This window comes from Heteronotia binoei, chromosome 4 (genome assembly GCF_032191835.1).
Source record: "Heteronotia binoei isolate CCM8104 ecotype False Entrance Well chromosome 4, APGP_CSIRO_Hbin_v1, whole genome shotgun sequence".
Classification (NCBI taxonomy): Eukaryota; Metazoa; Chordata; class Lepidosauria; order Squamata; family Gekkonidae; genus Heteronotia; species Heteronotia binoei.
The window spans coordinates 86882793-86899450 of NC_083226.1; the positions used below are offsets into that span (position 1 = coordinate 86882793).

General features: G+C 47.1%; 1 protein-coding gene across 1 annotated transcript in view; it reads left to right on the forward strand.

Annotated features, from left to right (window-relative positions):
• Positions 1-15971, forward strand: part of HINT1 (histidine triad nucleotide binding protein 1) — a 17256-nt gene extending 1285 nt beyond the window's left edge. Inside the window, exons 2-3 of the mRNA XM_060235508.1 lie at positions 8769-8873; positions 15652-15971. Of these exons, the coding sequence (XP_060091491.1) occupies positions 8769-8873; positions 15652-15816 (270 nt within the window). The 3' untranslated portion in view covers positions 15817-15971. The remainder of the gene's footprint in view (positions 1-8768; positions 8874-15651) is intronic.
• Positions 15972-16658: the final 687 nt, after the last annotated feature.

Below are 16658 nucleotides of genomic sequence, written 5' to 3' on the forward strand. Positions count from 1 at the left end.
CCTGAGGTGCCCTTTGGATAAGACTGCTTTGGCCTGGGAAGAGGTCCTTAGAAATCACACGTGTGTAGCTGTTGACACTGCAGGAGATGGCCTGTTCTCTCCTACAACTGCATTGCAGGACAGTAATAGCAGGGGAGCTGCTTGTCTCCTCCAAGCAGAAAGCCACCCAGTGTGGCAGAAGCTTTTGTCTCTTACTTCAGATCTGCCCAAGCTGCAGGATGTTGATGAGGGACTGCATGAGCCAAATACAAAAGGCCCAGAAGTTTAATCTACTTAGTGCCTCCCCCAGCAACCCAGCTTCCCTCCCCCCCCCCAAATTCCTTGCTACTTCCCTGTATCCATCAATAATCTGCTCACTAAGGGATGCCGAATTCCCAAGGAGTTTGTAGTGTTTCCAGGGAACATTGCTTGAAAACTGCTGAAACTCAAAACAGCATCCTAATAGGAAAGATGAGAATTTAAGTTTCCTTTCTAACTGTTTATTTATGTTAGCTTCTGGTTTTCTTATTCTGTGAGTTCATGTAACCATTTTTTCTATGAAGAAGTACATGAAAAGTCATCTGATCTGTAAATTCTAGTATATTTAACCTTTTTTGTAAGTTCAGTTGCTGGTACAGATTCCAAAACCTGCTAAAGCAGAAATGCAACATGTGTTGGTTCTTAAGATTTGTGTTCTTTGACTATATTAAAATACTTCGAATCATAGAGTTGGAAAGGACATCCAGGGTCATCTAGTCCAACCCCCTGCACAATGCAGGAAAGTCACAAATACCTCCCCCCCACACACACAGATGCATCTGCGATGATCCCCTGCTCCATGCCCAGAAGATGGCAAAAACCTCCAGGATCCCTTGCTAAACTGGCCTGGAGAAAAATTGCTGACTGACCCCAGAGTGTCAATCAGGATTTCCCTGGGTGTGTAAGAACTGTCCACAAGAACTAAGCATTGATGGAACTCTTCCTGCCCTTCTCCTGATCTGCCTAAGCTCACAGAATCAGCATTGCTGTCAGATGGCCATCTAGCCTCTGTTTAGAAACCTCCAAGGAAGGAGAACCCACCACCTCCCAATGAAGCCTGTTCAACTGAGGAACTGCTGGAACTGTCAGGACGTTTTCCCTAATGTTTAGCTGGAAACTCTTGTAATTGAATTTCAACCCATTGGTTCTGGCCTTCTGGGACAACAGAAAACAATTCTGCACCATCCTCTATATGACAGCCCTTCAAGTACTTGAAGATGGTGATCATATCACTTCTCAGTCGTCTCCTCTCCAAACTAAATATGCCCAGCTCCTTCAACCTTTCCTCATAGGACCCCTCATCATTTTCATCTTGTCTGAAATGGCCGTTAAAACTAATCCTTGTGGGACAAAACCAAGCCACACTTTGTAATTTATTAAAAAAGCAAAATAGAGCTGTGACCAGTTGGATTTTGGTACTCAGCACCTGATCCTCTGAGTGAAAATTGGTTTCTTAAGCCTATATATATACTAAGCACTACTTCTGTATTGTTTTTTTTTGATCCTGCTAAATACAAAAATATGGACTGAATCAAGCGGAGAATTTGTTCTGAAGTGTAGACTTACAAGTGCATTTTTATATCTTTATGAATTAATCATATACTTGTTGCTCTTTGAAGCTCTTGTTGCTCTGTGCAAGACAAGTAGAAATGGGTTTTGTCTCATCACAGAACATAGTGGAGTTTTGATTGACTGCCATCTGTAGAATAAGGAACAACTTCTCTTTGCTAGCTGCAATAATAATAAATAACCTAGTATGAGAAACTAGAAATTGGATCCCTGATGATGGAAAGTGCCATCAAGTTGCAGTTGACTTATGAACTGCTTCTGCATAGCAACCCTTGGGGTCTCACATCCAAGTATTAACCAGGGCTGTCTCCACTTATCTTCCAAGATCTGAAGATATAGAGCTAGCTAGGTCAGGGAATAGATAACCTAGTATGAGAAGCTAGAAATTGGATCCCTAGCTTGAGATATTTTTGGAAGATTAATGGCGTGTCATCATAACTATGTTGCTAAGTTTGTTCTTATTAAAAGTTGAAATTTCCTTGTGGAATGTGAAGACACGAAGCATTCTTGCAACAAACTGTACTGAGTGTCTGCTTGCTCCATTAGCAGTGGATTTCAGCTTGAACCATGTTAACCGTTTTTCTGTTGTCAAACTGTGGAGCATATTGTGTAATTGATAGTCTTGGTTTATTACTGAATCCATTTCTAAGGGCATGCATTTGTGTTTTGTATTGTACTTCAAGTATGATAAGCTAATTCATTCTTTCCAGTTTCTTTAGGCAAATCTCTAGATCAAGAGCTCTTGCTCCTGCTTTCACTCTAATATTACTGGATTTCTCAAACTGGGGAAGTAACTTTAGACCAGGTAAAATGTACTGGGTTCAAAGCATGAGGACGCCCAAGAGATAGTGAGTTCAGCTCTTTATTCAGTGATTCAGCATAGTGAGATAGGAACAGAACTGTCTGGCAGGACCAACAACCCTGCTTATATGCATGCAAACCTCCACACCCCAAAACCCATTACCATCATCCCATTACACACAACTATAGGTTAATAATTGGCCTAATAATCTCTGATGGGCCTCCTTCCTGAATCCAGGTGGCTATTGTTTTAGGGTCTCCAGCTCAGCCAAGTCTCTGCTGGCCCTAAGGCCAAACTCCAGTTCCAATATATAACACTCCTCCCCCCCCCCAAAGTTTCCCAACACCTAACAGAAATGGTCTCTTAAGATGTGCTGGTTTCCATCACTCCCTGTTGGACCAAGAAAGCCCCTCAGGTGTGGCCAAGGAGTCTGGTTCCCTTGTCTGGGCTGCTGGAAGGCTGTGACGGTGGAGCGGTAGCAGGATCCCCGATGTCGGAGGTGCCTGGTGGGAGTTCCTCCAATCCTGGTGGTCTGGCTGGGCGCTGACTCCTACTGGCTCTTGCAGCGGCACCAACCGGGGTTGCTTTGCGGTGTCCAATGTAGCGTCTGGCTTGGCAGAGAGCATGTGGCGGCGGAGTTGATCCACTTGTCTGCACAGAACTTGGCTCCCATCGGTTGAGACCTCGTACGAAACTGGACCTGTGACTCGGGCAGGGATCCATGCTGGGCCACTGCCAAAGTTCTGGGTGTATACAGAGTCTCCTGGAAAAAATCCTTGGGGCACCTTTTGGCACTCTGGTGATGGCCAAGGTTCGGGTGCTATATCTGGGTGGTGATGGTCCAGTCTGGTCATCAGGCGGCAGCCCATGAGAAGCTCTGCTGGGCTACAACCTGTGGTAGCACTACGGGTCACTCGATGGCCGAAAAGGAATGCCGCTAATCGGTTATCCCCGTCCACGTGAATTAATCTCCGGAGAGACTCTTTTGTGGTGCACACCATCCATTCCGCCTGCCCGTTGGTGGCCAGGTGGAACAGGACAGAGCAGATGTGCCTGATGAGGTAGCGACCCAGAAACTCTTGGAACTCCTCTGAAGTGAAGGCCGTTCCGTTGTCTGTGACCACCGTGTCCGGGATGCCGTGTGCAGAAAATCCTATGGAATGCTTGTATTGCCGCTCGGGAGGAAGTGGAAGTGACTGGGACTACTGCCAACTACTTGGTGTATGAGTCCACCAAAATAAAGCATATTTGCCCCTGGAAAGGACGCGCAAAGTCCAAGTGCAACCGGGACCATGGGTTGCGGGTGGACTCCCAGTGTTGCACAGGGGCGCGGGGTGGTTCTGGCTGGGTTTCCTGGCAGGCCTGGCATCGCTTGACCCAGGCCTCAATCTCACTGTTCATCCACGGCCACCATACATAGCTCCGGGCGAGCGCTTTCATTTTAACAATGCCCGGGTGAGTCTCGTGCAGGGCTTTCAAAACTCGTTGGTGCAAGGCTAAGGCAACCACCACCGGGCTGCCCCAGAGTAAGCATCCCTTGTGGGAAGAGAGTACATCCCGGCATGAGGAAAAGGCTGTAAATTTGGGGCCTGTCTGGCTGGTAGGCCACCCCCTCCCCACCCAGTCGAGGATGCAGGATAAGATATAGTCCTTACCTGAGTGGCAGCAGCTTGCAGTGGTCGGTCAGGGAGATCCTTAATGAGTAGGATCTGGTGGGTCAGTGCTGAGTCTTGGGCAGGTAACGGCAGGTGACTGAGGGCGTTGGCGTGCCCCATCATTTTTCCTGGCCTGTGCTTCAGGGAGTATTGGTAGCCTGCTAGAAAAATAGACCAGCTCAGGACCCGGGGCGAAAGCATCTGGAGATTTTGCCAGTCGGGAGTGAGTGAACCCAGCAAAAGATTGTAGTCTGTGGCAATGGTGTACGGCCACGCGTAGAGGTAGTTGTGGAACTTTTTTACTCCCGCAATGATGGCCAGTGCTTCTTCATCAATTTGTGCGTAGTTGCGTTTGGCCAAATTCAGGGTGCAGGAGTAATAAGCCACTGGCACCTCCCTGCCATCCGGGAGGCGATGGCCGAGGACCGCCCCGACACCGTACGGGAAAGCATTGCAGGTGAGGATGACCGGCAAGGATTCATCGTAGTGTGCCAGGACCTTGTTGGAGATCAGTAGGTCTTTGACTGCCCAGAATGCGAAGGCTTGCTTCTTACCCCAGACCCAAGGAGCATTCTTGTTGAAGAGATGGTGAAGGGTTCTATGAATGTGGCTTTGAGGGGCAGGAAAGAATGATAAAAGTTCAGGAGCCCCAGTAGCTCCTGTTTGGATTTGGGTTCAGGGGCATCGACTATGGCACTGACTTTGCTAGGAGCTGGATGGATTCCCTCTGCGTCGACTAAGAATCCCAGTAACTCGACCCACGGGACTCCCATGAGACACTTTTCCTGCTTCACTTTTAGTCCATCCGAGTTGAAACGTTGTAGGACGGTGCAGAGACGGTTGATGAAGTCCTCTTCCGTCGGAGCGGCGATCAGAACATCATCAAAGAAGGGCTGGACCCTGGGGGTACCTTTTAAGAGGGAGTCCATTAGGTTTTGGAAGATCCCCAGGGCCACGCTGACCCCAAACTGCGTTCTCTTAAGCTTGAATGCCCCCCTGTGCGTAAAAAAATTTGTGCCTCAGCGGTGGCTTCATCGACTCGCAGTTGTTGGTATGCCTGTGCCAGATCCAATTTGCCAAAGATTTTCGCACCAGCGAGGGAAGCTGGAACATGGCTGACCACCGGCTCTGGGTAGGTGTGGTCTTGTAGCTACTTGTTCAGTGTACATTTGTAGTTCGCACAGATGCGAACATCTCCATTAGGCTTTATGGGAGTGACAATAGGGATTTCCCAGGTTGCTTTGGGCACTAGGCAATCTAGTTCTGCCTCAGTTTTAGGTTTGAGCGCAAAAGGTACGCTCCTGGCCTTCATTCTGATCGGGTTCACTTGGGGGTCTAGTTCTAGGGACACTGGTGGTCCTTTGTAACAGCCCAAGGTACTGTCAAAGATGGACGGAAATTCATTGCAAACCCTTCCCAAGACTGTGGGGGTTAAGCTATGCACTCCTGTGACTGCAAACCCCAAAGGTGTGAACCATGCCAGACCCAACAAACTTGTGCGTTGGCCACCCACCACCAGCAAGTCCAGAAGTCCGTCAAAATTTCTGTACTGCACCCGGAACTTTCCCCACCCTCTTATTTCTACACTGTTCTGTGAAAAGTCTCTGAGGATGAACCCTGCGGGCCGGAGGCGAGGCCATCCGTTGGGACAGATTTTCCTGAGGCTCTCCTCCGAAATAATTGAAATTGAGGATCCTGTGTCTAATTCCATCAGGCAAGGGGCTCCCTCTAACTTAACAGTCACCTTGATTTTTTCTGGGGTGTCAAAGGGCAGATGTAATACCTGTAGTGGTTGGAGTGATGTGGTGTGGAGCTCCATCTCGTCCGTTGACTCCTGGTGCGCGGTTTGTCGCCTTTGGGTCCCTTTGGAGCGGCAGACTCGGGCGATGTGGCCAACCTTACCACAGTTCCGGCACTGGGCATCTCGGAACCCGAAGGTCCTCCGCTCGTGGAGCTCTCTGCAGCTTGCACAGGGAGTTGAGATTGCAGCATGAGGTGGCATTGCGGTTGGGCGTGAGGCGTGGTGAGTAGGTCGTGGCAGCTGTAGGTCCTCTTCCACTTCGTCAGCCGATTCCATGTGGTGGCCCTCTTGGAAACTGGTGGACTTGGTGGCAGACGGACCTCTGCGGTGAACTAGTCTGCTGCCTCTGTGGCAAGGGCCTCTTCCATCGTGACCTGGAACTCGGGGTCCTTCTTTGCAAGGAGCCTCAGTTGGATTCTTTCATTCCTGAGGCCGCACACTAGCTGTCCTGGAGGACCCCCTCCAGGTTGCTGAAATTGCAGTGGTGGGCCGCCCTTTGGAGAGCCGTAACAAAAGCCGTAATCGACTCACCCACTGCCTGGTTCCTTCTGTAGAACACGCGACGAGCCACTATGATGGAGGGTTTAGGTGCGAAGTGCTCTTGAAGATGGTCTGGTATGGCATGTCTTTGAGGTCGCCAGCAGGGAATGGACAATCTCGAATGTCAAGTGACCGCAGACACAGAAGAAGGTGGCCCGCTTCTTTGCCTCGTCCGTGATGTCCAAAGACTCCAGGAAGAAAGCGAAGCAGGAGGCGTAGGATCCTAGGTGGTGGCGTCGAACTCATCAAAGTATCCTGGAGTGGCAACCATGTCGTCCGGCAGCAGCAGTGCATTGTGCGGTGCTGGATGCAGAGTGCAGCGGTGCATGGTGCAGTGCCAATGGCTGAGGCTCCTTGCTCACCAGAATCCCATCCTCGTCGCCAGTAAAATGTACTGGGTTCAAAGCATGAGGACGCCCAAGAGATAGTGAGTTCAGCTCTTTATTCAGTGATTCAGCATAGTGAGATAGGAACAGAACTGTCTGGCAGGACCAACGGCCCTGTTTATATGCATGCAAACCTCCCCACCCAAAAACCCATTAACATCATCCCATTACACACCACTATAGGTTAATAGCTGGCCTAACGATCCCTGATAGGCCTCCTTCCTGAATCCCATTACCATAATCCCATTACACGCGACTATATGTTAATAGCTGGCCTAAGGATCCCTGATGGGCCTCCTTCCTGAATCCAGGTGGCTATTATTTTAGGGTCTCCAGCTCAGCCAAGTCTCTGCTGGCCCTAAGGCCAAACTCCAGTTTCAATACATAACACCAGGAGTCCTCAACATGGTGCCAATGGGCACCACAGCACCTGCCATCACCTTTCCTGTTGCCCACCAAGTGTTTTTAGAAAGTGGGTAGGGCTGGGCGGAGCTTCTGAACAGCGAGGTTTCTAATAAGCTATTGTAAATGTGCTTAGTTGCTCAGATTTTTTTTTTTAAACAACAACATTGCTGTGCCATCACAGCACAAAGGAAAGAGCTGTGTGTGACTGAAGATAAACTGTGGCAACCATTTTGTGTTTGGCTTTGCCTCCTATAGTAGCCATTTTATGGCAACTATTTTGTGACTGCATCCACCATGCCATGTCAGAATTTCAATGGTGCCTGCTGGCTCAAAAAGGGTGGGAGGCCCCTGCCTTAGTGTATATTTAAATGTACACCTAAATGCATAAAATGTGAATGTGAAAACACTGTTTTTGTTGACTGGATATACATACCAGAGAGCTGAAATTGTGGTTCCTTGTTGAATGTACATTTGGTGATACAAATATTTTAAATTCTGGACCTGCTTTCTAAAGGATTGCAGAAGAACAGGCCATGGGGGGGTGGGGGGGGGAGACTGACAATAGATTCAGGATACAGAACAAGTTTTTCGCACATCATTAACATGGCACTCAGTACTACAGGATGTGGCGATGGCCAGTAGCTTGGATTGTTTTAAAATGGGATTGAAACATGAAGGAAAGATCCCATGATGGCTGTTGAGCATGACTGCTAATGGGATCTCCATCTTGGAAGGCATTATATCCCTGAAAGACAGTTGTAGGGAGTCAGCACTAGGGGAAGGCTTTGACTTCCACACTCCTGCTTGAGGGCCTTCTGGAACCTCTGGGCAACCATTGTGGGAAACAAGGTGGTCTGGTCCATCAATGTTTTTCTTACACCTAGAAAAACTAGCTTGCATTGTGATACAACCTGAGTATAGATTTGCCATCTCAGTGGAAATGAGACCTAAGCAAGTTCTTTGTATCTAAGTAGTCCATTCCCAGACGCAAGGGTTGAACAGTGTTGCTCCTCAAATGGAAATGAAGCTTCCACGATGTGTGACAGAATCTCATTACTGATCATCTGAACTCTGATGAATATAATACATTGCCTATGTGTTGCATGTCTCTGCCTCAGATTGTTGTTGTTTTTTTACATTGAGAAACAGGCATTCTATGCCTGATAGAGTGTACTGGATTATTTTTTAGAAATTAAATTTAAATTAGATTCATTTCTGAATTTATATTTTGAAATGAATCTAATTAATTAAATTCAGACACCCTATCATAAAAATGGTATTTTCAGTGTTCCTTGAATCTCTGTTTCAAAATGTGTATCTGACTTGAGGTATTTAAATTTTTGTTTACTCTGTAAGGTCACATCGTATATCAGTGTTATGTTCTAGTTGCTAGCCAGATCAAAATACAGGCTTCTGAGAAAATTTCAGACCTATTTCAAGGGCTGCAGGGAACTTGCTTATACAGGGCTTTCTTGTTTAGTTCTTTGGTTAAAATCTTTGGAAAACATTTGTTGAAAAATGTTTATTAGGTATTTCATTTTTGGTGTTTCAAGGACGGCTGTTTAAAAACAATGATCTTTTCTTCCCCTCAGTGCCTCGCGTTCCATGACGTTTCTCCACAAGCTCCAACCCATTTCTTAGTGATTCCCAAAAAGCCTATTGCTCAGATATCTCAAGTGGAAGATTCTGATGAAGCTGTAAGTATAAAAAACAGGATTTGTATAAATTGTTCTTTGATAAGCTTTGATTGGATGTAAAATAAATCTTGTCATTCCCAGTTTGAGTCCGGTTGTCTCACTGGGACACAGTGCTTTAGGTTGCAGAAGTATATAGTTACCACATATAGAGCAATCTTGCACACTTTGCAAAAACAAATCTATCTATTTCTCCCTTGCCACCTCTTCAGTACGCGTTCTGGTATATGCCAAGGCAGTACATAAAAAAATAAGTCAACCTAGGAACTAAAAACATTTTAGCCATAGCATTCCTTGTACTAATTGAATCTTTCCTCTTCCTCCAATCTCTCATTTTAACTTGAATTCCACTCCAGATTCTTTTATAATTATACTCAAATATTTTTTTAATATTCCTAGGAATATTTACCCTAGGGTGGCCAGACCGTCCCGGGCACCCGGGAATGTCCCGGTTCTGGCCCCCTATTCCCGCCTCCCGGGCTGGCTATACCGGGACCATTAGAGGTCCCGGTTTAGCCAGCCCCGGAGGCGGTGGGACCGCGCGCGCCGGCGGGGAGGGAGGGAGCGTCCCTGCGCGTGCTCAGGGCCCCTGCGCACGCGCAGGGACGCTCCCTCCCTCACTCGCCGCCTTCCCCGCGCGCGGGGCCCGGCGGCGGTGGCAGAGGCAGAGGCTGGGGGAGGCGGCGGAGAGGCCGGCGCTGGTCGCTGGAGGCCCTCCAGAGACTCTGGAGGGCCTCCAGCGACTCTGGAGGGCCTCCAGCGACCAGCGCTGACCAGCGGAGGCCGCGGAGAGGCCAGCGCTGGTCCCTGGAGGCCCTCCAGAGACTCTGGAAGGCCTCCAGCGACCAGTGCCGACCAGCGGAGGCCGCGGAGAGGCCGGCGCTGGTCTCTGGAGGCCCTCCAGAGACCAGAGACTCTGGAGGGCCTCCAGCGACCAGCGGAGGCCGCGGAGAGGCCGGCGCTGGTCCCTGGAGGCCCTCCAGAGACCAGCGGAGGCCCTCCCCGGCCTCCGCAGCCGCCGCCAGCCCCGCCAGCAGCACCAGCCGCCGGGAGGAAGAGGCCGCCACCCGCCCCTGGATGAAGGTAAGCAGGGAGGGAGGGGGGCCGAAAGTGGGGGGGGGGGGCGGCTGGCGGGAGGGAGCGGCCTTCCTTCCTTCCTTCCTTCCTTCCTTCCTTCCTTCCTTCCTTCCTTCTCCTTCCTTCCTTCCTTCCTTCCTTCCCTTCCTTCCTTCCTTCCTTCCTTCCCTCCTCCCTTCCTTCCTCCTTCCTTCCTTCCTTCCTTCCTCTTCCTTTCTTCCTTCCTTCCTTCCTTCCTTCCTTCCTCCTTCCTTCCCTCCCTCCCCTCCTTCCTTAATCCCTCCCTCCTTTCCCTCCCTCCCCTCCTCCCTCCTTCCCTCCCTCACCTTCCTCCCTCCCTCCTTCCTTTCTTCCTTCCTCCTTCCTTCCCTCCCTCCTTCCTTCCTTTCTTCCTTCCTCCCTCCTTCCTCCCTCCCTCCTCCTTCCTTCCCTCCTTCTTTCCCTCCCTCCCTCCCTTCCTCCCTCCTCCTTCCTCCTTCCTTCCTTCCTTCCTTCCTTCTTCCTTCCTTCCTTCCTTCCTTCCTTCCTTCCTTCCTTCCTTCCTTCCTTCTTCCTTCCCTCCCTCCCTCCCTCCCTCCCTCCTTCCTCCCTTCCTTTCCTCCCTCCCTCCTTCCTTCCTTCCTTCCTTCCTTCCTTCCTTCCTTCCTTCCTTCCTTCCTTCCTTCCTTCCTTCCTTCCTTCCTTCCTTCCTTCCTTCCTTCCTTCCTTCCCTCCCTCCCTCCCTCCCTCCCTCCCTCCCTCCCTCCCTGTTTTGGTGGTTTGGTATATGGTTACTTTTGCATTTATTGGCATTTGCATTATTGGCAGTAGCTTGTGTAATACAGCATTTTGACTTTTTTTTTGCCATATAGATAGGGTGATCATTTTCCTATACTACTTGTGCTTTGCGTATTTTTCAAGTGCTTGTGTATTTATGTACATTGTTTTCATTGACTAAGGGAGGTATCTGGTGTTTTCTGGTTGCTGACCTAGCCAGACAGGACAGGAGACCAGCAGAGAATATCTCCCCTGTTTCCCTCCCTCCCTTCCTTCCTTCCTTCCTTCCTTCCTTCCTTCCTTCCTTCCTTCCTTCCTTCCTTCCTTCCTTCCTTCCTTCCTTCCTTCCTTCCTTCCTTCCTTCCTTCCTTCCTTCCTTCCTTCCTTCTTCCTTCCGTGGCTCTCAAATATCCGATGTTCATGTCTTAGGCTCTCAAACATCTGACCTTTATTCTGTTGCTCTTTTGTTAAGCAACTCTGGCCACCCCTGGAGTAGACAATACTGACTTTGGTGGACCCAAGCACTGATTCAGTGTAAGGGAGCTTTGTGTTTGTGTCTTCTGGTGCAATTTTGTTCTCAAATCCTGTATTTACTTCATCAGTATATGGGATAAGGCACTTTCTCAACTGTGCTGCATAATGCAGCCTATTTATTTTGTCCTGTTTGCTCTGTTGGCTCTATCTGCGCCACCTTCATCACTTTCGGGGTGTGGATCCCCCAGTGGGGTGGTCTCCCGACTCCCTCCGCCAGCTGTTTCTGATAGCCCTGCGCCCCCTCTTTCATTTGATATGTGTCCCGTGCGGGTGCCACCCTCCCGCCGGGAGATGCCGCAAAATGAGCCCCCTTGAGGCTTATGGCAGCAGGGCTCGGGGGAAGCGAGCTAGACTGCTGTTCTTTTGAGGGGTTATAGAGTGTTTCGAGCCCGTCCCTGTGGCATCGGTCCCATCATTGTGGGACCCAGGGGGCCGGCGCAGTGGCACGCCGAAGCAGCCTGTCACTAATAACACAGGTCGAGATGCAGGACAGGAACCCGGAAGTGACCGACAGGCTGCTTCAGCGTGCCGCTGCACCGGCCCCCTGGGCCCCACAATGATGGGACCAGGGCGCCGGCCTCTCCGCTGCACCGGCCCCCTGGGCCCCACAATGATGGGACCAGGGGGGCCGGTGCAGCGGCACGCTGAAGCAGCCTGTCGGCACTTCCGGGTTCCTGTCCTGCACCCGCACGGGACACATATCAAATGAAAGAGGGGGCGCAGGGCTATCAGAAACAGCCGGCGGAGGGAGTCGGGAGACCACCCCACTGGGGGATCCACACCCCGAAAGTGATGAAGGTGGCGCAGATAGAGCCAACAGAGCAAACAGGACAAAATAAATAGGCTGCATTATGCAGCACAGTCTCACTGGAATCTCACTGGAATCTGACTGGCTTCTCAGCATGGAACCCGTTCTCTCTAGTCTTCTCACTTTGAAAAAAGTAAAAAAAGAGTTTCATTTAACTTTACTTCCCCCCTTTCCCTCTCTATAAATAATCTTGGCGTTTCGGCGGTGATATTTGGGGGATTTTTGGGGACGTCACAGGAAGTGCTGTGAAGTCACTTCCTGCTTCCGGCAGTGGCGGCATTTGGGGGAAATGATGTCACAGGAAGTGATGTCACTTCCTGCTTCCGGCAGGTGGAGCGGGGGAAATGATGTCACAGGAAGTGATGTCACTTCCTGTTTCCGGCAGGTGGCGTGGGGGGGGGGGATGTCACAGGAAGTGATGTCACTTCCTGTTTCCGCCGGTGGCATGCCGTCACCGGAAGTGACGTCACTTTCTGTTTCCGGCAGTGGCATTTGGGGGAAATGATGTCATTTGGGGGAAATGATGTAACAGGAAGTGATGTCACTTCCTGCTTCCGGCAGGTGGTGTAGGGGAAATGATGTCACAGGAAGTGATGTCACTTCCCGTTTCCGGCAGGTGGTGTGGGGGAAATGATGTCACAGGAAGTGATGTCACTTCCTGTTTCCGGCGGTGGCATGCCGTCACCGGAAGTGACGTCACTTCCTGTTTCTGGCAGTGGCATTTGGAGGAAATGATGTCATTTGAGGGAAATGATGTCACAAGAAGTGATGTCACTTCCTGCTTCCGGCAGGTGGCCTGGGGGGGGGGGTGATGTCACAGGAAGTGATGTCACTTCCTGTTTCCGGCAGGTGGCATGGGGGGGGAAATGATGTCACAGGAAGTGATGTCACTTCCTGTTTCCGGCGGCGGCATGGCGTCCCCGAAAGTGACATCACTTCCTGTTTCCGGCAGTGGCATTTAGGGGAAGCTGCCCTTTCAAGGACAACTCTGCAAGGCCATTCCAGCAGCATGACGGTGGCATGACGTCACCCGGAAGTGACGTCACTTCCTGTTTCGGCGGCGCACGCGCTTCGCGCGCACGCACCCCTACCTCCCCCCCCAAAGGTGTCCCTGGCTGGCCTTCAGACATTATGGCCACCCTAATATTTCACCATTTTTTTTGCTATGGAATACCCAAAATCTTTGAAGCTGCTAATTGTAAACCTGGTTTTACATTAACACACATCATTGAAGATTTTGAAAAATTCACTTTTAACCCTGACACCTCCTCAAATTTCTGTAATATCTTTTTTTAAAGGAGCCACTGTGGGCTCCACATCCTTAATTGTCACCATCATGTCATCTGCATACATTGTTAAGAGATTCCCATCTATTTTCCCTTTACCTGGAACTTCAAAGCCTATAATTCTTTTGCCCTTTTTTAATTTATTCACTAACGGTTCCAATGCTAAAATAAATAACATAGGGATAATGGGCATCCCTGTTTCGTACCACTCATGTTTGTATAATTTATTATTATGATGCATATCAATTAAGGCATTTAATGACTTGGTTGGAGGGAGAGTTAGGAGAAGAGCTGAACGGGATAGAAAAGGAAAATTTAGAGGTAATAGGAGGAAAGGAAAGTTTATTTGATAGAACGAAAAGGAGAAAGAAGATAGGTGATAAATTATCAACCTTTATGGGGCCCAGTAGGGTATGGGAGAAGTGGAAAAAAGAACTTGCTCGGAGATATCATCTCTTATTAAAATGTGGGTATTATGATAAATTTGCTCCATTAAGGGGATTGTTGTCAAAGGAAGTAGGAGATAAACTGAAGAGGATTACAATTCGAGAATTGAAAGAGGTTTGGGGTACAGATGGGATGAAGAAAGAGGAGTATAATTTTTTGAATAATATTAATTGGTTGGTAAAAAGTCAAATCTCCTCATTGTTGAAGGAGGAAGAACTTAAAAATATTGGTAAAAGAATTAATACTCCCTTTGAAAAATTGGTGAAAGAGTATGGAGAAGATAAATCAAAAATAGTTTCAAAATTGTATAGATTTTATTAGGTACTGGGAAATCTCTGAGAGAATTTTTGAAGGAATATTGGGGAAACAGATATGAAGAAAAAATTTAGATAAAGATTGGGAAAGGATTTTTAGATAACCTCCTTTTGTCACAATTTCTAGATTAATGCAGGAGCAGGGATTGAAGATGATACAGAAATGGTATTATACACCGATTAAGTTGTATTATATTTCTAAATCAGGGAGTAAAAATTGTTGGAGGAAATGTGGAGAAATTGGAACTTTCAGTCACATGTGGTGGGATTGTCCTTTAGTGAAAAAGTTCTGGGTTCAGGTTGGCATAGAGATGACAAAGGTTATGGAAAGAAGAATATCTAAAGCAATGGCATTTATTAATTTGGATGGTGTAGGGTTAAGATCAAAACAGGATAGTGAATGGATTAATTTGATGTTAGTAGCAGCAAGACAAGTGATAGCAAGGAATTGGAAAGAAGCTGAGGAACTGATAATTAATCATTGGAGGGATAAAATGAATAATATAATAATTTTGGAGTATTTAACGATGAAGATACGAAGAATGAATGGATTAAAGGTTAGGGAACAGGAGGAGGGCTGGTTTAGAAAGATGGTGAGGTATTTGGAAAAGGTTAAACAATTTAAGATGATTGGTTGGTTAATAAGGAAAATGAATGGATAAGAAGTTTAAATAGACTGATGGAGTTGTACTTGGATGGAAAGTTAATGTTATAAATATATGGAATATTATTATGTATCTATGGCCTGGGTTCCTCACAGAGGTGGAGTGGTGTTGGAATATATAACAATAAAATTTATCAAAAATTAAAAAAAAATTATAATGGAACACATACTTTTCTATCTGCAGTATTAAAACACAAGTCGCCCAATTTTAAAGGTAATGCAGTTACATCACCAGTACTTGAAACTGATTTTTAATGTGTACTGGGATATGAGATCCCTGTTAAAATGAACATTATATGATGCACACAGAAGTTTGCAAACATTTTTAAATACTTTAACTAAACATCTCTGAAAAAATCACCACATAAAACCACAGATTTTAACAAGTTTACTTTCCCAATTTTTACACAAAATGTTCTTTTATTTTGGAAACTTAAGGAGTCTTTAGGCTTTATTTTTCAAATAGTAAGCCTGGAGATATTGAAAAAACTGTATTCTTGGAGATTAAAGTCTCCATAAGAACTGAAAGTCCTGGATCCCACCTTAGGCAGAGTATTAATTTTGCAGGCACATAGTGGTGCCTAGACTGTGCAGATTGCTCACTTGTGCTTGTACATTTCTCATTGATGAGCATTTATATCAGTTCTGGAGAGAGCTGAGGAAACTGTGTGTTCTGTCTCACTTCTTAGTTTTGGGTATCTCACGTAGGTTATATGTTTGCTTCAATGAGTTAAGATGGCTTCTTCCTTTTCCTGTTTTCTGTTGAAGATTGACTGTAGCTCTCAAAAGCTTATGTTTCAATACAACTTTTAGTCTTGGATTATTGTTTTGTTTTGCAGCAGAACAGTCCCTACTGGTATATTGCTGTTCATGTGTTTGTGTTTTTCTTTTTCAGCTTCTTGGTCATTTAATGGTTGTGGGGAAGAAATGTGCTGCTGAATTGGGCCTGACCAAGGGATACCGAGTGGTGGTGAATGAAGGGCCAGACGGTGGTCAGTCTGTCTACCATTTACACCTGCATGTCCTTGGTGGTCGTCAGATGGGTTGGCCTCCTGGATAAAATCTAATTGGATTGCATTCAATCCATGTCTTAAATATGGTAAACACATATTTGAAATATTCAACCACTGTCATTGAGTTCTTCTGCTTAACTTGTTTTATGGAGCACACAACTTGTGCAGGTGTTCAATAAAGACACAAGCATGTTGGATCTCATTTCTGTGTGTTTGATTTATGTAACAGTTCCTTCATTGAATTTGAACAGATGGTGCTACTGCACTCAACTTTCTTTTTCTGTTTCTTTAAGACATTTACAGTGCAATTCCATGGAGAATTACTGTAATCTAAGCCTATTTATTTCAGTAGGCCAGACAGAGTAGCTATTCATGTGTTTACACTGTTAGTGAAAATTTTTCTTCCTCACCATAGCCTTATGAAATAGGTTGTTAATTTCTCATGTGTTAGATGGAAATTTTAAGTCTGAGACAGTGACTTGCTCAAGTCTGAAAAGTGACCTTAATGAAAGAATGGGAGATTTGAACCATGGCCCTAAACTAGAGATGTAATCTCTCCTCAATGTAAATTAGGCATTTGTTCTGTAGCATCCCCCCCCGCCCCCCCAAAAAAAGAAACCTTAGTGAAAGGTTTGCTTGGCTGTAGTGTGTGGAGTACCAGAAAAATCTGACAAAGCGTAACATGTGAACAAGATCGTGGCAGTGGTTGTTATAAAAACGCTTGCAGAAGCATTTCTGGTTGAAGTAGGCAGTAATGAGCAAGATGGACCAGAAGTCTGACTCTGACAAAGACCATTTCATATGTACAAAAGATAGGTAAGTACTTCCATATTGCAGAAGTGAGACTGAGTCTGAAAGTTTCTAGTTTGCCATATGTCACTGAGGTGCA